Consider the following 22,498-nt stretch of genomic DNA (forward strand, 5'->3'; position numbering starts at 1 on the left):
TACTTGGTTTACGAGCATCAGAAAAACATAATGGCAGAAGCAAAGTGAAATGTTTTTATTAGCTAACATGGAGTTTGGTTACGTTTTTCTCATTTACAGTAAAACGATTTTGTTTGTCACAGAATATTAAAACAGTCAGTTATAATAGAGGAGTTCCAAAATGTGAATGAATGCTCTTTCAACTCCCATTTATGGGTTATTTTTATTGTAATTGAACTCTCTGAAAACTCAGGATTAGAACTGTAGAAATAGATCTGTACTTGCTATTAAGTCAAACATTTTAGATATCTTTGTATGGTTAGTTTTCTCCCTAAAATGTGACTATTCTCAGAGAGTCTATTAGTTGCCCGTTTATGTTTAAAGTAAGATGGAATAAAGAGATACTTGGATATTAATCTGTTAATATTTAATGAAGTAACATGATAGCAACGTAGATTTACTGAGAAGGAAACAGAATCTCTGGCCATGTGGCACAAATGAATAAAAAATAAGAGAACTGGGAAATTTGAGACTTGTTCCTAAGGACAGGGGCAATGCTTTGAAGGCATTGAATTTAGTGTAGCTTAGCAATTAGTGTATCATTAGAAGTGAACCAGGGCAGATGAGTGGAGTGCAAAAAATAAAATTAAAAATCATGGTTTAACATCCAAGACAAAGGTCTTGGTCCTAGTTAACAGTGTGATATAAAGCATAAGGTTTAAATGCAAAGAAACAGGGTGGTGAAAGATCATGATGAAAATGGGACATGAAGCATCATGCCTAATGGGTTAGAAATGGGGCCAAAATAAACACAGAGGTTATCTGAGGACTCTGCCCAATCAGCAGGCTCCTAGAGACAACACATTGAGTTGGACCTGATGCCCAGCCTGAGGCAGAATGACGATGGGCCCAACCTCAGGAGGAGATGGAGAGGAGCCAGGGTCACCACCAGGTCACTGGTTCTAATCACACAATATTTAGTGGTTTCTTCTAAGACCCCAGTAAATAGTACTGATGCCGAGGGCTGTATTAGAAATGCCACATGCATCCAAACTGACTACAGAGTAAGCCCATTTTTGGATAGTTTGGCTCTACTTTCATCATTGTCATTGAATAGCAAAGTGCTAAGTTACAGAATTACATTCAGAAACTGTAGAAACAGCTAAAGCTGAGGGATTTCCACTTCCACCCAAGATGCCAAGATGGAGCACCAAGTTCCTTTAAGTAGTAATAATAACAACAACAACAACAACACGCCAGAGAAATATATGAAACAATGGTTGTTAAAACACTAAGCATTAGTCAATGAAGAAACTGATCTCTGAGAAACAGGAAATAAACAAGCTGAGCCCTATGATTGTCCCAGCTCACTGTCTTGAGAGGGTTTCCAGACCACAGCACAAAGATTAGGAACCCAGGAGGAGCTCCTCAGACTCTCTGAGCTAAGGAGATGGAACTGAGTATCTAGGGAGACCAAGGTGACTAGAGCTCATAGGACAGAGCACCAAAGAGGAGAAAGCCACACATAGAAAGAACCCTAGAAATATGCAGAGGATCCCCCTCAAATATTCAGCAGAGATCTGTCAGTGCATGCATGTGAGAGAAATACCCAAGGCTGAAGAAACAACCTCCTGAAATGATTAGACAGAATGAAACTTGACACTTACACAGGAATGGGCATAATGTGCATTTCCAAGAGCCAGACAGGAAAACCTCATAATTCATGGATCACTGGGAAGAATACTCTCAGGGTCTTGCCTCAGTATTGAGGTATAATTAGCCATGGATAAATATGCTCTAGTCTTTCCTGTCAAATCTTAAAAGTAAGACCCAGAAAAATCAATAGTTTCCAAGTAAATTAACTGCATCCTTGAATAAAGTTTAAAAATACCTATAGGAATACAAAAATATCCAGCACCCAATGCATTAAAATTAATAATGTCTGGCATCCAATTGAAAATAACCCTACAAGCAAATAAACAGGAAAATGTGATTCGTAATGAGGAGAAAAATCAACCATTCAAAACCAATTCAGAACCAACAAAGATGTTAAAAATAGCAGGCAAGCAGTTATTGTAACTCTACTACATGTGTTCAAAAAGTTCATTAGAGTCGTGGAAAATATATAAAAGGACCAAATAAAATGTCTAGAGTTGAAAATAAACTGTCTGAAATGAAAAAAAATGCATGGAATGGGATTAACAGCAGGTTAGACATTGCTGAAGAAAGATTAATGAGTTTAAAGATGGCAGTGGAAACTATACAAAGCGAAATGCAGAGAGATAAAAAAAACCCTACAGATCATCAGTGAGCCTTAAGTAGCTTAATATATGTGCCATTAGAATTCCCAGAGGAGAGGAGAGAGAAAGGAGAAACAAAACAGAAAAAAATATTTGAAGAAATAATGGTTGAAAATCTTCCAAATGGTTCCAAATTTTTCCAATTTAATGAAAACCACAAACTCACATATCCAAGCAGCTCAAGGAACCCCAAGCCCAAGAAACATGATGAAACTATACCAAGGTGCTTCATAAACAAATGGCTCAAAATCAGTAATAAAGAGAAAATCTTAAAAGCAGCCAGAGGACAAAAGACATGTTCCATACAAAAATAAGGATGACAGCTGATTTTTCACCAGCAATAATGTTAGTGAGAAGACAGTGAGACAGCATCTTTAAACCTCTTGGGCCTAATAATGTATAAAGTTGATTTTGGTTTGGTATCTAGCAGGTACAACCTGTCTCTATAGGAAATTCCCAGGATTCCTAGAGCAGCTGTAAAACTGTCTGTAGAAGAAATCCTTTCTGAGCCCAGTTTAAGACATGGGCTACCCTGGAAGCCGGCATGGTTAATCACCTGAGCAGGGGGGACACAGAGGAATTCTAATATGGAAACTTCATTTTAACTGTCCCAGCATGATCAGAGCTGTGGTGGCCCAGGACATGCCACTCAGTATTGTGTTCTTCCAGCACTGAGGGCAAGCTAATATTCATAAGCCCTGCATCAAAAGTTCTGTTCCCACACACAGAATTGAGGGATGAGTTTGGCTTTAGGAGAGACTCCCAAAGAAATGTACGATCTCTTCAAACCCTGATTACACTTCTGTGGAAGTGGTTGGAACTTGCTGATCCTAGCTAATTGCAGTGGCTTTGATCCTTTTTATCTAGTGCCTTTCAGTGGAGAATGCTGTTCTTAAGTAATACACACGTGGTACTAGAAATCAACCTGACATTTTCTTTCACCAGTTAAACATTTTTACTCTCCAGCTGTGAGCCAGAAATTAGAAGACAGTTGACATAAAGAGATGAATGTGACTTGGTAACTTCCCTCAGGTACCGACAATAAACATGTAAACAAAAAACCCAGAAAAAAACATGATAGATGCTATAATAGGAGTATATACACAAGGGTGTATACATTCATATATATATATATATATATACATACACATATATATATATACGCACACACATATACACACACACACACAAGGCACAAGGGTGTCCCAGGGGTCATTTTTACAAGGAAGAGGTCAGGGATGAGGAACCCCACTTCCAACATCACTAGTTAAAGCCTAGGGCTAGGAGTCAATGATTACAGTTCATTTTAACACACTAGCACATCTCATTAGTTAGAGAAATTCTAGCTGCTGTAACAAAGAGACCCCCAAATATGCAAGGGCTCAAACGAGATAGGAGGTAGAAGCTATTTTCTCTGGTGTAACAGGTAAGGGAAGGTGCGTGAGGAGGGAAGCTCCCCTCCATGAATTATTTCACCCAGGCTGACAGCTGTTCTGCCATCTTCAAGGTGTGGTAAAGATGTGATCTTCCAAGGCTACTCTTAGGGTCATCATCTGCTAGCGAGAAGCAGAAACATTTCCACAACCAGAAATGTTCTCTTTTGAAAGTCATCTGGAGCCCTCGTTTTGCCTGATGCAAAAAAGGAAAAAAAGAAAAAAAAAAAATCACATAATCTAGACACGTCTAGCAAACTCAATCAAATTCAGCTATTTCCCAGTCCCTCAAGGTTTAGCACTTGGCCACATTTATGCTTGTCAGCCTTCATCTTCTCCTGCCCCCCTGTGATTGCTGCTAAACTTGGGGGTCTTACAGGCATTCATATCCCTGCGGGGGACGGAGATTGGGTATTCATTTCCATCTGGAATCATTTCTCTCCTATGCTGCCTCTTGCCCAGGACAAGCCTTCTTGTCCTGTTGGTTTCCCAGCTGGGACAGGGCAATTGGAGATTGGACTGTCTCTGGTCCAAGGTTCTCTCCTGGCCCACACCTGCCTTCCCCACTGTTGAGCTTCCTTGAGATGCAGGCACAGTCCATGCCTGCCATTCTGATGCATCCCAACCTCCTGGCCAACTAACCCTTCTGCAGCCCTGCATCCTTAGCCTTTTTCCCTGGCTAACTTACACAGCCCACCCACTCAAGACCACAGAAGCACTCAGGGGCTAGCCCGTGCCACACTGGGGCCACAGGAATCCTCTTCTGCCCAGCAAGTTCTGTTGCCATTCCTACTGTGCAGCCCCTGCTCTGTGATGGTTCATGGCAGCACTTCCTGAGTCTTGTGCAACCAGCACTGAGGTCCAGGAAGGGCAGCAGAGCTTCTGTCGACTCTCTGCTCTTCTATCTCCCAGGGGGTTTTATCACCAGCCTCTCACACACTGAGGAGGACCTGTCCACAGGCACTTCAGGTGGCAGCCCCCAAAGATACTTTTATATCTGTCTCTTCCTCCCCAACCTGGATCCTTTCTCTCCCCTGCTAGGAAGCTCTGTGTGGGATCTGAGGAGGGGTCATAATATTTTCTGTCTGTTCTCATTCCCTTTCAAGTCTATCCCATTTTTCACCTGCATCTGTGCTTTCTACCCTTAAACACTAACTGTTTGCTGCTTTGTTATCTGTCCCATCCTGACATCACCTCATTGGGCCAAATTGTGGTGGAGCCTCTCTCCAGGAAGAGCCATGGGCAAGGAGGAGAAGAAACAGCATTTATTATTTCGAATTGTTGTCCCATCACATGCAAGTAGAAGACATCCTTTCCTGACACAAGGCCTTTCTCATTGTCGTTCCAATTATACATGACTTCTTGTCTCAGATTTGCTAAATCCTGGCAGGTAGTTCTCAAGAACAGATTGAAACATCCAGTAGCTCCATTGACAGTACTAGAAGGCTCTTTAACTCGGGAGTTTAGAGGAGTGCCAGATGGGTTATTGGAAGACTAAAATAAAAACATGAATTGTTATACCAAAGTGAATCGGTGAATTTGTAAGGGATTAGATCAACTAGGAGTGCAGATTGTCTAATTTATCCTGTGTTTCTGAGAAGCATATGAGAGTGGTGGTCAGTCACACCAACTCTGGAGCACTGCTCCCTGGGTTCAAGACCTGGCTGAGCATCTACAGCGTGTGACCTTTTCTCACCTGTCTAATGCGAGTAACAGTAGTGCCCACTGCATAGGGTTGAGATGAGGACTAAATGAGTTAGTACAGGTCTAAGTGTGAGGTTGTCTCAGCCGAGATTATTTTGAGGGATCATAACTCTCCTGACGTCCTCATTGGGAAAAAGCATCTCACCAGGAGCCATCTGGGTCCTGTTTCTGTGCTGTTTCCTCCTGGACCAGAGCTTCCTCCTCCCCCCCCCCTCTTCTCCTCCCCCCACTCCCCTCTTCTCCTCCCCCCCTTCTCCTCCTCCCCACTCCCCTCTTCTCCTCCTCCCCCCTCCCCCCTCCCCTCTTCTCCTCCCCCCTCCCCTCTTCTCCTCCTCCCCCCCCTCTTCTCCTCCCCCTTCTCCTCCTCCCCCCTCCCCCTCCTCTTCTTCTCCTCCTCCCCCTCCCCTCTTCTCCTCCTCCCCCCTCCCCTCTTCTCCTCCCACCCTCTTCTCCTCCCCCCTTCTCCTCCTCCCCCTCCCCCTCTTCTCCTCCTCCCCCTCCCCCTCCCCTCTTCTCCTCCTCCCCCCTCCCCTCTTCTCCTCCTCCCCCTCCCCTCTTCTCCTCCTCCCCCCCTCTTCTCCTCCTCCCCCTCCCCTCTTCTCCTCCCCCCTCCCCTCTTCTCCTCCTCCCCTCCCTCCCCTCTTCTCCTCCTCCCCCTCCCCTCTTCTCCTCCCCCCTCCCCTCTTCTCCTCCTCCTCCTCCTCCTCCATCTCTTCTTTCTCATCCTCCCCCTCCTCTTCCTTCTCTTCCTTCTCCTCCTTTTGAATCATCAAGGATCCTCTCTTCAGCTCATGGACCATTCTTCTTAAAGCCATCCTGGTCTACCGGCTTTGTCCCTTCCCTTCTCACTGGTGGGCTCAGTGCATGACGCTCTCTTTCTGTTTGCAAAAAGTCAAGTTCTGTCCAAAGATTTTCACCTCAACCACAATGAGTTAAGGTACACTTATCTCTCTTGTTCATCTATTTTCATGCCAGTGATACTTCTTCTTTTGTTTCAATTACAAAGCTCTTGGCAACTCATACACATCGCTAACCCCAGGGGCTGCAGTGCTGTCCAAGGTAACTCACTTCTCTTTTGGAAAAACTCTGTATGAGCCTCACACTTCTGTGTTGAGTGCACTTGGGAAATACTCCTCATCTCCCCAGTGCTGTATCACGTCTTTCTCTCTTTCCACCTCTGTGCTGTCTTTACTCCTTCTTGTTGGGTTGCACATAGGTTCACATGTGGGTTACACATGACCTATTCCAAGACTGCTCGGCTGCTACTTAAAAAGCATCAGTATCCTTGCATGTTAAGAAAACTTTGGAAACTTGCATCATCTTTCGAATGAAATGTAAATAATTCATTCTGAATTGTCATGTACTGAGCTAATCCTTGGGATTTTCCATACCCACACAAACACACACACAACTAAAAGTTTCAAAATAAAGGTTATTTTCTGTATATTGATAACATAAGATCAAATCCATTGTCTGGTTTTCCCTTTTCACTTAGAACCTATCACTGTTGACCATTTTCTCATACCAAAAAGATGTATCTACAACTCATACACATTTTTGGCCATGCATAGCCATTTTTGGTTACTCTCAAATCAGTCCTCAGCAAAGCTGAAGGACTCTCATTATTTTCCAAACACCAAATCATCTTTCCATCCAACATGAAGGGATATAATAGCTAGACTTCTAAGGAGGAAAATGTTAAGTTATAGCCTACCTTTCCTGGTTCATTTCAGATATAGTCAGGTTCTCCCCTCTCAAAGTTTGGAAGGACGGAGGGGAGGGGAAGGCAGTTTCTGGGAGACCGAGCCCAGAGGTGTAGGCAAGAGAGAATGAGATAATGGCAGAGGAGAGAGTATTGTCAGCATCACAGAGCAGATAGAGGAAGAAGACCAGGGGCCAAGGGCACAGGTGACACCTGTGGGCAGGTTGTTTAAAATCTTTGTGTCTAGATTTTCTCATCTATAAAACAAGAACAGTAATGTCACTCTCCCAGGAGTTTGGGGGATTAGAAGAGATCACTAATGCACAAGCCAGCATCCGGGGTCTGGGAAGAGGTGGTTCTGGGGAAGAGGTCATCTTTGGGCCCATGCTTCAGCCTGCCCGAGTTCCCAGAACATCCTGTCTGGTCTCTCAAAAGTCCCAGAATATATCCCCAGTGTTCAAATATATTGTTGATGTTTACCTTACAATATGGAAATGTTGACCCCCCCCACTCTGATTTCCATTTTCTTCCATTAACTTCTTTTCCGTTAGCTTCCCTCCTTAGTCTTAAGGAAGAACCCAGCAATGAATGGGCTGCAGAAGCCCAGGTGTCTAGTCTTTTCTGGGCCCTGGAGACCAAAAGGTTCACAAGCAGGGGAGGAAGTAGATGAAAATCATGTCTCAGCATATTTCAAATTGCAAATGACATTTCCCGTGGACATGACGGAGGTTTCGAACTGTCTTCATGAAACGCCTTCCCTTGGAAGGGATATCCCATCCTCACAGCCAAATTTCAATAAGCAGCTGCCAAAGCTCAAGCTTTTTCCATGTCTAAGACTTTCTGACCATCCATTTCTTTGCTCCCTGAGGTTGGGACTATGAAATAGTTAATTGAAGACAAGAGATGCTCTAGTGAGTTCCATGAGCGTCCCCACCCCCTCAGGCTTCGTAGAGCTTGAGGCACAGAGTAGGGGCAGGAGAAAAGCACTCGGTCTGAGTTGATGGTGATAAGAAACTATGTGAATGTGACTTCTCTAACGTAGGACAGGATGAAGTTGTGTGTTTTTTTAATCTCATATTTCATGCAGGGCTGGGCTGAGGATGTGGCAGGCATGGCATATGCCCTACGTTCACTGCCAGAGGGGGCTCCCTGCCTGCCACAGGTGAGAGCCAGCTCTGGGGTGCCTGCCCCAAAGGGGAAAGGGGGTGGAGGGACCTGGCGGGGAGGGGTGGGAGCTTTGTCCACCTTTGGTGGTCCCCAGGAGGACTCTGCCACAGAATCCAGAACCTCATGTTATGAATTTAATTCTCTTAGATCATAACTGAAATTGTAACAGAGTAAACCCTTATATTGCTTGATTTTTATGGTGCATGCTCTTCTCTGGAACACTGTACAGGAGTATAAAGTGTACATATGCAAATGTCTGGCAAACCTGAGCCTACCTGTATTCCGTTAAATGAATCTGAATACTTTATGGTCCTGATACTGCAAGTACATTTCTATAAAGAGCCTTAGGTGTGTTCCACTAAGGCCAACGACTGCCAACCCACAACAAATTGTATGCTTACTTTATAAGTTAGACATTGAATTATGGCCCTAGGTATAATATTATATATTTCGATATTTTTAATTTTACAATTTTCACCCTCCATCTTCGATGTCATATTTACCTCTCCTCACCCCTACCATTTTCTGACTTATTTCCTCCTAATTATTCAGCAAACAACTTAATTGACAGTACTTTCTGTAACTTATCTCTCTGCCCCACCTCCAAATTCAAGTCTCTTTTTAAGAAGTCACCTGTACTCTACCTTTTATCGTTTTCTACTTTTCCCAGGATTTTTTTTTTTTATTCCTCTTAATGTCAATAGCCAGCCTTTCCTGTCCCAGACCTCCATATCTTACAGTACCGAGTATAGACACCACGCAAATGGCTTCCTAACTCAGGGGCTGAGAAGGCTGGCACCGGCGAAATGAAGAGTGCTTAACTGATTAAAGCTGAAGCCTTTATCCTATGTTGGAGACAAAAATAAAGTTAAAATGTTTAAATACATGTCTAACACACTCAACCCATTCCACAACGAGGTCTTGATCATCCACCCTTTTTGGCACCTGTAGACGGCAGTGTGAAAACCCACACGTGCTGTTTGCTTGTAGGGGTTCCACCCCAGCTCCTAATGTCTTTGCTTCCCCTCATTTGCAGTGGTCGGTGTATATCCGAGCTGCTGTCCGGAAAGAGAAAGGCCTGCCCATCCTTGTGGAGCTGCTGCGGATAGACAATGACCGAGTGGTGTGTGCAGTGGCCACGGCACTCCGGAACATGGCCTTGGACGTCAGGAATAAGGAGCTCATTGGTATGTTCCCTCCGATTCACAGTGTCTGCATTTTTTTTTAATTGAAGTACAGTATACTTCCTGTGGTGGAATCCACGTGCAGAACGTCTAGGCATGTACAGAAACAGAGCATGTGTTAGAGGCCTTGCTTTTCTGGCTCTCCTTCTAGCGGAAATCAGTGCGCTGATTTATCTTTTAGAATTTAGAGGAAAATGCGATGTTTGTTGACATTTCTAATCTTTGCAAATTAAAAATGACCACAGTGCTCAGCACTGGATACCATCGTCCTGATCCTCTAAATCCTTGTCGGCTGTTTGTTTGCTTTCCACGTTGTGAACTGAAATTCTAATGGGATGCAGGCCACTTTTCTTCCTCTCTCTCTGTTAAAATTTACCTTGGATTAGACTATACTGGCTCTTTAATCCTATTTTTAAAGAATCATCTCCCTTTCGTTTGGTGTTCAAGAAATAGGGAGGCTCTTTTATTAATGAAACATTAAAGAGGCATACATTCATCTATTTATTCAACAGATTTTTGTCCATGACCTACTTTGTTCCAGGCCTGTTCTAGGCCCAGAGATGATATCAAAGCAGCCAGGAAGCCTTGCCCTGGTGGAGTTTACATTCTGAAGAGGGGAGATGTACAGCCAACAAAATACACACATGAATCCCACGGTGTGGTAGAAATGTTCTGTGGGGGAAAATGGAGGTGGGTCAGGCACAATGTAATTAGTAAGGTTGCAATTTTTTTAAAGTGAAGTGAAATTTACATAACATAAAATTAACCACTTTAAAATGTACCATTTAGCATTTTGGCAATGTCGTACAACCAGCACCTATGTTAAGTTCCAAAATATTTCCATCACCCTAAGGAAAGCCCTGTACCCATTAGGTAGTCATCCCCCAATTCCCCTTCCTCCCAGCTCCGGCAGCCACCAGTCTGGTTTCTATGGATTTTCCTATTCTGGATATTTCCTATAAATGGAATCACATAAGACGTGAGCTTTTGTGTCTGGCTTCTTTCACTTAGCGTAAGGGGTCGTGATTTTAAATGAGAGGTCAAAGTCAAAATAGGAGATGTTGGGAAGGTAACGTTTGAGCAAAAACTTGAGGGAGGTGAAACAGGGCCCTGTGGCTCTCTGGGGGGAAGAGCATCTAAGCGGAAGGGGCAGCCTCTGCAGACAGCCTCCCAGAAGGGGATCTGGAAGCAGGCGGTTGGGTTCAAGGCCTTTGCAGGGCCTGGTGTGCCTGGTGCAGAGTGGTGAGAGCCCAGGTTGGAGAGACCTTCTGGTTCCTCCCTCTGTAACTGGGAAGATGCCCACCCAGGCCAGGTCGATTGATGCTTGGAGAATGATGAACCACAGGGACCTGCCCGGGGTGAGGCACAGCCTCCGCACGTACCATTGTCCTCCTGGGATCGAAGAGGTGACTCTGGTAGGGTGGTTGATCAGTGCAGCATGAAGCTTGCCCACAGGGAGCAGGTATCAGCGGAGGTCAGGCAGCAGGGAGCTGGACCACCCATCGTGGCAAAGGTTCCGGTTATGTAGCTTCTGGGGGATTTGGGAAAAGCAGTTGAGAGCGGGCAAAGGGGGAAGATTCCATTCCTGGGGCAGTTGGAGTACCAGGCGTGGGTCCAAGTCTCATATACAAATTATGCATAGATACAACGGTCTACCTCCACTATCCAGATTCCTGAACGTGGCGTACCAAGCCCTTCATGACCTGGGAACGAGCCACTTTTCTCCTGCCATTTCGCAATACCCATCATATCCTCCAATAAATACCAAAGTATTTGCAGGTCTCCAAGCCATTTATTTATTCACAGGGACCAGATTTCAAATCTGCGTCCAATAAATGCAATTATTTGTTATGCTTGCAGTACATCATAAGGCGTGACATAAACTCACAATTTTATAATTATACTTAGTTTGAATTTAATTTAAATGGTGGTGGTGGATGTTAAATATTTAAGCTACACTATTAGTCCTCTCCATATCCACTTTCCTTTTCCTTGCATAGGTGTTTTAGACAGGACAGAGCTGGGGCTTGTAATCAAATCCTAGGGCTCCTCTATAAAATGCAGGGAAAATCAATAGTTAATCAGTCTACTGCTTGGGTACAAACTACTAGGTGTTGTGCATTTGGATGTTTTATTTCTTTTGGTAGATTAAAATATAACAAAATAGGGAACTATTGATTTGTTTTCTAGCTTCAAGGCGTCTCTTCTTTCCGAGAAGCCAGTTATCTAGAACTGTCTCTGAGGCAGGAACATTTGGAAGTCCATATTGCCCATGTTAAATTAAGCCTTTACTATCAAATGTCACCAGACAGTAAAGGGAACCAAACGTTTAAAAATAGGAGTGAAAATATCTCAGCCATAGGCTTTATGGAGTCAATAACTTTTTTCTTGAGTAAGAAAAGCAGAATTGAACCAAAAAACACTCTTCTATTCTATCTAGGAGAAAGGAAATGTGACCTTTGCCAACTCTTTTGCTTTAAATATTGTATCAAAGTAGTGGTTCTTTATAAGAAAATGCTCTACAGAACTTTATGTATTGAAAAGAAAGATGCAACGACTTTGAACCAAGAACAAAGACAAAATTAAACTTGGACTTTTCTATCAACTCTCAATCAAAGCTTTGGTGACCTCGTATGGTTTCCTGGTGTTAAAGATCATTTATATTCTGAAAACTCCCCGATAGATATCTCTGGTATGAATCTCACATCTCTGGATCCAGTAGTCTGTCCACCACCTGCACCGGATGTCTGACAGGCATCTCAAGTATAACATCTCCAGACCTGGGTTCCTTGTCTTTTCCCCCAAAACCAATCCTTCTGCAGGCTTCCACATGGCAGCCTGTCCCTGCCGCGGTCCAGGATAAGCACCTTGCTGTCCCCTTTGATTCTTTACTCTCATATCCAGTCCATCAACAAATCTGGTCTTCCTTCTGAATTTTCCCAGAACCTGACCCTTCTCACCTTTATTGCCTTGTCCCCCCAGATCCCATCCTCTCTCACCTGCGTTATTACCATGGCCACTTTCCTGGTCTCCCTGCTTCTACCCTCGCCCCCTACCATCTACTCTCAAAGGAGCAGCCAGAGTGGTCCTATCAAAACCTTACAGCATGTCTTTTCTCCACTTAAAAGCTTCCATCAGCTCCTCATTTCTTTCAGTGTAAAGTTAAGTCTTTGCAAGGCAGACACGGCTCTACACAATCCAGTTCTCTGTTCCCTCTCCAACCTCACCTTCTTCCTCACTGGCATTAACCTTTCTGTGGCCACTGCTTCATTGCAGTTCCTTCATGACCAGAGCCAAAGGCCTGCCTCAGGGCCCTTGAACATGCAGCTTCCTCTGCCTGGACTTCTCTTCCTGCCGATGTCCTTGTGGTCAGTCCTCACCCCCTCAGGTCTTTACTCAAGTGTTACTTTCCCAATACAACCTTTTCTGGTGCCCATTCTTAAAATTCTATCGCCTTTTCTGCTTTACTGATCTTCACAGTACTAATCACCCTCTAATATATAACATATTATTTATTTATCTTGTTTCTTGTCCATCTCTCCACACTAGAATGTTAAACCCATTAAGAGCAGGAAGTTCCACCTTGTGTGTTTACTGATGTAGCTCGTGTACCTAGAACAATGCCTGACCCATACCAGGGATTCATCAATATTTGCTGAATGAATAACTGAATTTTTTCCTGTCTGGCCTTTATCTTATAATGAACTCCACATCAGCAAAACATTAAGTAAGCAAATGAAATAAAACATTAACTAAAGAAAAGGATTTTATATTAATAAAGAAAATCATCCCAAAACCAGTTCATTTTCCTACTAAAGTTTACTAGATGTATGCAGACACTCAGAATTTCAGAAGGAATCCAGTTGTTTTCATCACTGGGGTCCAGTTTAAATTACATCTCTTCTTAGATCATTCTTTTAATTGGGGGGGGGCAGCTACCACAACTCTGGTTAAGGAAAGGTTCATCTTCCTTGGACTCCATGATAAGGAATAGTCCAAATAAGCTATTGAACAACAATCAGTCCACCCCATCAGCTCTAATGAGGTTCAGGTAGTAGCACACATGATCCCACTTGATCATGGTGTATGACCCTTTTAATGTATTGTTGGATTTGGATTGCTAGTATTTTGTTGAAGATTTTTGCATCTATGTTCATCAGTGATATTGGCCTGTAATTTTCTTTTTTTGTGGTATCTTTGTCTGGTTTTGGGATCAGGGTGATGGTGGCCTCATAGAATGAGTTTGGGAGTACTCCTTCCTCTGCAATTTTTTGGAATAGTTTCAGAAGGATAGGTGTTAGCTCTTCTCTAAATGTTTGATAGAATTCACCTGTGAAACCATCTGGTCCTGGACTTTTGTTTGTTGGGAGTTTTTTAATCACAGTTTCAATTTCAGTACTTGTGATGGTCTGTTCATATTTTCTATTTCTTCCTGGTTCATTCTGGGAGATTGTACCTTCCTAAGAATTTGTCCATTTCTTCCAGGTTGTCCATTTTATTGGTGTAGTAGTCTCTTATGATCCTTTGTATTTCTGTGTTGTCCATTGTAACTTCTCCTTTTTCATTTCTAATTTTACTGATTTGAGTCTTCTCCCTTTTTTTCTTGATGAGTCTCGCTAAAGGTTTATCAATTTTGTTTATCTTTTCAAAGATCCAGGTTTTAGTTTCATTGATCTTTTCTATTGTTTTCTTGGTCTCTATGCCATTTATTTCTGCTCTGATCTTTATGATTTCTTTCCTTCACTAGTTTTGGGTTTTGTTTGTTCTTCTTTCTCTAGTTGCTTTAGGTGTAAGGTTGTTTATTTGTGATTTTTCTTGTTTCCTGAGGTAAGATTGTATTGCTATGAACTTCCCTCTTAGAACTGCTTTTGCTGCGTCCCATAGGTTTTGGATCGTTGTGCTTTTGTTTTCATTTATCTCAAGGTATTTTTTGATTTCCTCTTTGATATCTTCAAAAAAAATTTTTTTTTAAAGATAGTAGCACTAAAAGTAGTGTCACATACTCTGCCTCTCCTTGTCTTTCCATTCCGGCTGTTTCCATGGTTCTGTGTATGTCTCTGCCATCAGGTGATAAGTAGCTACAGGTAGATCTTTGTGTTCTTCCAAATGAAGTGGTGCAGTGGTCCAAGTGAATGCACATCCATCCATTTCTTTGCAGCCTTCCAAAACTGTTAATTATCCTTCTGCATAAGTGTTATTTCATCATTCAGAAAGAGTTTTTTTTTTAATGGTAATAATTAGCTTCAGAGAAAAGAACAAACAACACTGTATTGCTCTAATAAGTTTACCAAAATGCCATCCATTTCAGCACATTGACAGTTCCTGATGAAGATGGCAGGTATTTCTTTTGCCAGGTTCCCTATCCTCTCTGCCAACAAGCAAACAAACAAAACTAACAAAATAAAAAACTTCAACACCTATGAACACTGGACAGGAGAAGTACTGGGTGGTGTTACCAAACAGCCTCTTACCCCTAACCACTCTTTTTGATGAATTATTCAGCCAGACCGGTTTTTGTACCATCATCCCCACTCACAAACCTTTACGCAAGCTGTATCCCTCCCTGGCACACTCTTTCATCTCTGTGCATTTACTCACCCCCCAGCCATCACTCAGACCCCAGCTCTGGGTGGCCTTCCTGATGAACACTGCTCCTTGAATACAGAAAGGAGGTGGGTAATACCTACTTGATAAAAAATCTTTTAATTTATCTTGGATTTCCATTATGTAATTTTATTTTTGTGTTGTCTTTTTTTTGTGTGTATGTATTGCATTTCCCTCCAATGAGATAAGAAGCGGGAATCAGGTTCCTTATTTATTTGTATGTCTTACCATGCCTAGCCCTTTGCTATGCTCAGTACATATTTGCTGCATTAATTCTCTGATGGGAGAATAATATGGGTTTTTTATTCTGGAGAACAGATCTAGAGGAGGTTTGGGGAATCCCACAAAGAGAGAAGGAGGGGGTAGAGGGGAGGTCTGTTTCAGCCTCTTTCCACAGCATCCAGGGAAGAGAGGAAAGAAAGACAGCTCGGATGCTGCCTGAAGTCCTGGACTCTAGTCAAACTCATTCTGCTGCCACTTTGGAAGAGGTTTAGGACCAGGTAGGAAGTAGTAACACTTTCTGCGTATGCCCAGATAGCTATCAGAGATTGACAGAGCCACTGCACCCCTGCGGGTAGCACTGGCGGAGCTCACAGGGCACCCTCCCTTCGCTTCCCTGGGTGGTGGCTACATGCCACATTTTCCGGCAGGCGAGCCAGGGCTGGGGCGCTGGAAGCCTCCTCCCGGCTGCCTCACTCCCCTCCCCGGACTGAAGAGAAGGACCTTCCACTGCTTTGTGAACCTGGCCCTTCCTTCCCCAGCTCATCTCAGTCCTTTAGCCACGTCCCCTCTGCCCTGCGTGACCCTTTCCCTGCACTCTGTTATCGTCTGGAGGCCAGGTCACCACGTTTGGAATTGCAGAATGCTGCCTCCATACATTCGTATGATATGACCCGTTCTTCGCATTGGGCTGACCTTCTTTTCACGTTGTCAACTCTCTGAGCTTCTTGTATCCAGGCAACACCCTCTCAACCCAATCCAGCCTCAAAGGGAGCACCAGACAGAATCCGGACTTTCTGGCATCAGGGAGGGCCGTTTCCCAGGGGAGCCTGCTGGCTCCTAAGCACAGCTGTCCCCCAAAAGGGACAGAAGAGAAGGGAGCCCCAAGTCTCCAGGGGCACCTAGCAGTGCACGTCTCACGCTTTTCCACACCCATGAAATCATGAACAAAAGAAGGGCAGTTTCTTGCCCGGGAGTTAATTATGATTTAAGCAACAAGCCCATTGCTGCTTCTCTCAAGGTTTTCAGATCGTCCCTTTCATTCATTCTGGGGAGGAGGGGGCAGCGGGGCTGACACAAGGGACATTCCCTTCCTAGCCTTTTTTCTTGCCACAATCTATTTTAAATATTCAAATAAAAGATTTAGCTGACCACTCTAATGATTCTTTATAGACAGTGGTTGCTTATATTTAAAGGATTACATAAAAACGTTCTCTATTTAAGTGAAAATAAAGACGGAACAAAGGAGAAGGTAATGTTGATGGAATGTTAACCACCCCTCCCCCGCCAGCCCCTGCCCCTGTGCCAGATCTTTACTTGGTGAGAAATGTGTTTTCCTTTGCAGAACTGGAGGGGGGAAACGGGGGGAACCTTTATTGTATCCATACTATCCTAAATGTGTGTAGCTTTGTAAACATTCTCTTTTGTTTAGTCATCTCACAGCTGAAATTTTGAGATGTGTATCCATGGAATTCCACACCTGGCAGCCCTGATCTTCATCCAGACTTTGGGGTCTATTTTACCCAGTTCTCGAATCATGAGAGCTTGTTCTCTCGGGGAATAAACAGACACCTAAGCCTGTGTCTCAGTCTCCATGAAGCAGCATTCCAGATGTTACTCAGGAGATCATTTCTCAATGTTTGTCTCAATTCTTTGGCCTAGGAATGAAACACATCCTGGCCATCATCCTCTGAGTATTCAGAATATCACAGCACTCACAGTGTCTCCTAGGGCTCTTAAAACGTATGGCACTACCATCAGTTAAAATACACACGTGCGTGTGTTTTATTACATTCTCATCTCATGCCAGTGGCTTCCGTGTAGCAGAACCCGCTGGGATGTGGGCACCCCATTCTGGAGGGCAGACTTTTCACAGGCCACTCATCACACCTGGGCACTTTCTTTATCTGTGTTCCTGACCCTGGGGAATCCCACCTGTGCCCAGGGAAAGACTTGAGGCTCTGGAAACCTCAGTGCAACCTGGGAGGCAAAGTAATATTTTTATTCCTGGGAATGTATAAGCATTACTTTAGTAGGTTTGAGGATATTTTTAGAGACATACCTTCTCTGCATTTCAAAACATGTTTCTTCAGACCCTGGCAGATGTTGTTTTAACTAAAACACATGTAATTTCAATTAGTATTTTTAAAAGAAGCCCGGTTTCCCAGACAAGGTGATTTTTCAGAGCATTCTTTGCTGACTCGCTTTAATAACTTGATTTCACGAGCCAAATTCTAGGCAGCCGGAGAGCTGTGTGCTTTGGCCAGAACTTGGTATCTTCAGATTAGTTGCCTGTGTTAGAGCTCTCATCTCCCAAACCCGAGAGCCTAATCTCATGATTGCTGCCCTCCTTTCCAGCAAAGACATGGGTTCTTTGTTAATGAACTTCAGACACCTGTTGGGGAATTTTGGCGGCTGGGTCTGGCAGATAGGAATTCTCTGGAAGGGGAAGTTGTAAATAAATTGAAGGGCCAATAATGGTTTTATTAAACAAGACTTCATGATTGGCCCCTTGGAAATACTCCATGTGGGGAAAAGGCAAAACTGAGTGAGTCAACTGAAATTTCCAGTTGATGCAGATTTCAGAACCTCCACTGTAAGAAAACAGGGAAAAAAACACCTAACTTTATTTGGACCATTTCGGTATTTATTTTAATGCCTGGTCAAACAGTTTCAGAAGAAAAGCTTTAGAGAAGAGAATGCATAAGAAATGGAATGGCTCTCCCAAATACCCCCACTCTTGAGAATCGAAAATAAAAAAGAGGATTTTAGCAGAATGATGTTTTTAAGTCATATTCCTTCTCCATGTTAACTGCTAGCTCTTCCCCTTGCCAAAATCGGGGAAAGACATTTAATCATGTGGAAATAAATTGTTGTTTTTACTTTCTAATACTAAAAATAATGGATTAGAAAGTAGTTTAAAAGTTTTAAAATGAATACTTTTTTAGCCATTCTGCCTTACGTTTGATTGTATTTATTATGCTGGATCTTGAGGAATTGCAGAGCAGGCAAGGGTAGATGTAATTGGGGGTTCTGCTAAGAAAAAAAAAAAAAGGGTGTATAGGCTGGTGCCATAAATTGAATGGTCCAGTGGATCTGACCTGGAGGACACATAAGGCAGTAAGACGAAGAGAAGGCAGACACTGTAGAGAGGTGAGGCAGCCATCCAGGACGAGGGACACAGCAAGCCCCAGAAGAGGCCGGGGACCCAGGAGGTGATGGAAGATTGGCAGGGCAGCTCCCCTAGCATCTGGGCAGCTGAGGCCAGGAGCTAGGATGCTGGTCTGTGAGATGGTATAAAAGCAGATTTTGCTCCTTGAGAAGAAGCAAGCTTCTTGAGATGCTTTGAGAAGAGAAAGCCCATCTGTTCATCCTGCCAGACTGAGGTCAAAGAGGAGAAGAGAGGCAAAGAATCAGGCAGTTCCCCACAGCTCCTCCTCAAAATGTCCCAAAAGTTCTTTCAAGACACTTAGTTGAAATTTATAGATTTCTTCTCTTATAACCAAGAAAGCTCATGAAAATGTACTGTCTCTGAGACAAACCTGTTTTTTCAAATTTAAAATGGAATTCCCTATTCAGTTTTGTGTATGATAACATCTTTGAACAATGTCAGGTAAAATACTGGCTTTGGAGTGGAATGATAAAAGACAAGCGGCTTGTTTCCTAAAGCATGTAATATCCTTTGAATCCCAGATTTTATCATCCTTACTATTTAATGTAGGCAGTTGAACTCGGGACAGTACAAACCAGAATGGTGCAGGCGTATGGTAATGTACAACGTGTTGCTTTTCATTAGGAGTTACTAATATTCCAGCATCAACATTAGAGGGTATATTCAATGTGCAAGGTAGATCAAAGGATAAGAAATTCCCATGGTCCTCACTTGCAGGCTTGAACACTTTAATTTACTCATCAGAGAGGAATGTCATAGCTATGAAATGGAAAGTGATGTTAAACTTTTTAACTGAATATTAACTCCATGGACTAATACTGACTAGTGTTTGTGTGAGAGTCAGGTCCATTATAAGTGACCTTGTTACTCTTTTTTTCTTTTTTTGGGGAGGGGGGACGGGTACTTATCTATTTTTTAAATTGAAGTACAGTTGATTTACAATATTGCGTTAGTTTCAGGTGTACAGCAAAGTGATTCAGTTATATATACATTTTTTCAGATGCTTTTCCATTTTAGGTTATTATAAGATATTGAATATAGTTCCCTGTGCTATACAGTAGGACCTTGTTTTTTATCTATTTTACATATAGTAGTGTGTATCAATTAATCCCATACTACTGATTTATCCCTCCCCCATATTCCCCTTTGGTAACCGTAATTTTTTTCTATGTCTGTGAGTCTGTTTCTGTTTTGGAAATAAATTTATTTCTATTATTTTTTAGACTCCACATATGGTGATATGATATAATATTTGTCTCTCTCTGATTGACTTCACTTAGTATGATCATCTCTAGTTCCATCCATGTTGCTGCAAATGGTGTTATTTCATTCTTTTTTATGGCTGAGTAATATTCCATTGTATATATGTACCACATCTTATTTATCCATTTATCTGTCTATGGACACTTAGGTTGCTTCCATGTGCTGGCTATTGTAAATAGCGCCGTTATGAACATTGGGGTGCATGTGTCTTTTCAAATTATAGTTTTCATCTTTTGGGGGGTATATGCCCACAAGGAGTGGGATTGCAGGGTCATGGTAGCTCTATTTTCAGTTTTTTTTTTTTTAATTAATTAATTTATTTATTTTTGGCTGTGTTGGGTCTTCATTTCTGTGCGAGGGCTTTGTCTAGTTGCGGCAAGCGGGGGCCACTCTTCATCGCGGTGCGCGGGCCTCTCACTATCGTGGCCTCTCTTGTTGCGGAGCACAGGCTCCAGACGTGCAGGCTCAGTAGTTGTGGCACACGGGCCTAGTTGCTCCGTGGCATGTGGGATCCTCCCAGACCAGGGCTCGAACCCGTGTCCCCTGCATTAGCAGGCAGATTCTCAACCACTGCGCCACCAGGGAAGCCCTATTTTCAGTTTTTTGAGGACCCTCCATACCGTTTTCCATAGAGGCTGCACCAGTTTACATTCCCACCAACAGTGCAGGAGGGTTCCCTTTTCTCTGCTCCCTCTCCAGCATTTATTATTTGTAGAGTTTTTGATAATAGCCATCCTGACTGGTGTGAGGGGATACCTCGTAGTTTTGATTTGCATTTCTCTAATAATTAGCGATGTTGAGCATCTTTTCATGTGCCTGTTGGCCATCTGTATGTCTTCTTTGGAGAAATGTCTATTTAGCAACCTTGTTACTCTTAAAAAGTGAGAATAGAGGGTGTGTGTGAGAGACGAGCCACAGGCCTCACTCACCAGCAAATAGTTATGGAGGGACCACTGGGGCTACTGCAGGGAACAAGGCCTCAACTTGCTTCCTTAGACCAGAGTTCCCCACACTGTGTACCACGAATGGGTCACAGATGTGCCGCAACTTTGATGCCCTCAGCCCTCAGGAAGGGCTGGGGAGCAAGCGCCTGGATCCGTAGCCCCCAGCAGGGCACAGCTCTGACCCCAGGGCACAGTACAGGTATTAGCATTTTCTATGTGTGCCATGCTGAGGAAACAATTTAGAAGTTCTACCCAAGACAGGCCTCCCACCTCCACAGCCCAATTTGAGATACCTGTGCTCTGTCACTCTACCTGAAACTCAAAAGGTTGAACTTTCAGGTCATCCTCCCCTTTACTCCTCAAATACTAACCCAAACCCTAGTTTTTTATTTGCCCCTATTTTTCCAGTGACAGAAATGGATAGACACTTTGGGGTTTTTTCCTTCTTTTCTTTATCCTTAGACAGTAAATCCATCAGGATATCTTGTTGACACTTCTTTGGGGAGTTTCTTGAATTCCTTACTCTTCATGTGTATTTCACCTTCCAATTTCAGCCTGCAGCATGGCAAGTCCAGGGCACGCCCATGGCATCCTACCTGGGTCACTTTGTCCCTCTCAGCCTTTCTGAGCTCCCACCCCCAAATCACTACTGCCACCCTGATCTTCGTAAAATCCTCCAATAAAGGAATATTCGGTGTTTCCATGATATGCATGATACAAAGTGAACTCTGCCACCTGATTTTATTTTTCAGTAAAACAGTTTGTATTAAGGCCCCTGCAAGAGTCTCCATGCTTCCTAGTATGGGCATGTCTCTCTTCTGATCTTGCTCCAACCTCTGAGAAGCATTTGAAATATTCATACATCTTCATTCCCAAGAGAAAACTTTCCTAGTTTTCTTCCTTCCTCTTTTATTTCCTTTGGCTTTTTCTCCTCCACTCTGCCTCAAGGCTGTGTCCTGGGTCAATCTTCTGTAAAGCCCATCACATAAATTCATTATTTCTGACATTGTATTTTCCAGTTCTAGAATTCCCATTTGGTTCTTTCTTATAGTTTCCATTTCTCTGCTGAATTTGTTCATTTTTTAATCATGCATGTTGTCCATTTCTCCACTTGATATTTAACATTTATATCACAGATCAAGTCCTTGTCTGCTTATTCTAGTATCTGGGTTATTTGTGGATTTGCCTGTATTGGCTATCCTTTCTCTTCATTTCTGGCCACATTTTCCTGCTTCGTTACATGTATTGTGATTTCTTGTTTATGCTAGACATTGTGTGTTAAAATATTAGAATTGACTGAAGTAGATAATACATACCTCCAACAAAACACCCCATTTCTTCTATCAGTCTGCTAAGGTGGAGGGCTGAGTTGATGAAACATGTATTTTAGCTGTATCTGGGCTTTAGTTAAATTCAGTTTTTACCACTGATTCAAATGTTTCAAGAGCATGATCAGTATTTAACCTACAGTTGGGCTTAGAAGCTGAGCACATGCAGATTCTGGAGATGTCTCTGTGCATCACAGCCCAGTCATTACTTTCTGAGTCAGAGGAGATGTTTAGATCCCTGCACTACCTACATTTTTCAGATCTTAAATAATTTTACTCTCACTGTCTCTATCCAACCTCAATACTTACTCTTTTTTTTTTTTATAAATTTATTTATTTTTGGTTGTGTTGGGTCTTCATTGCTGCATGCAGGCTTTCTCTAGTTGCGGCGAGCGGGGGCTACTCTTCGTTGCAGTGTGCAGGCTTCTCCCTGCGGTGGCTTCTCTTGCGGAGCATGGGCTGTAAGTGCGTGGGCTTCAGTAGTTGTGGCACATGGGCT

General features: G+C 43.0%; 1 protein-coding gene across 1 annotated transcript in view; it reads left to right on the forward strand.

The window, feature by feature from the left end:
• Positions 1-22,498, forward strand: part of CTNND2 (catenin delta 2) — a 943,287-nt gene that overhangs the window by 816,948 nt on the left and 103,841 nt on the right. Inside the window, exons 16-17 of the mRNA XM_082458356.1 lie at positions 8,206-8,280; positions 9,322-9,472. Of these exons, the coding sequence (XP_082314482.1) occupies positions 8,206-8,280; positions 9,322-9,472 (226 nt within the window). The remainder of the gene's footprint in view (positions 1-8,205; positions 8,281-9,321; positions 9,473-22,498) is intronic.

This window comes from Balaenoptera physalus (genome assembly GCF_965194825.1).
Source record: "Balaenoptera physalus genome assembly, chromosome: 3".
NCBI lineage: Eukaryota > Metazoa > Chordata > Mammalia > Artiodactyla > Balaenopteridae > Balaenoptera > Balaenoptera physalus.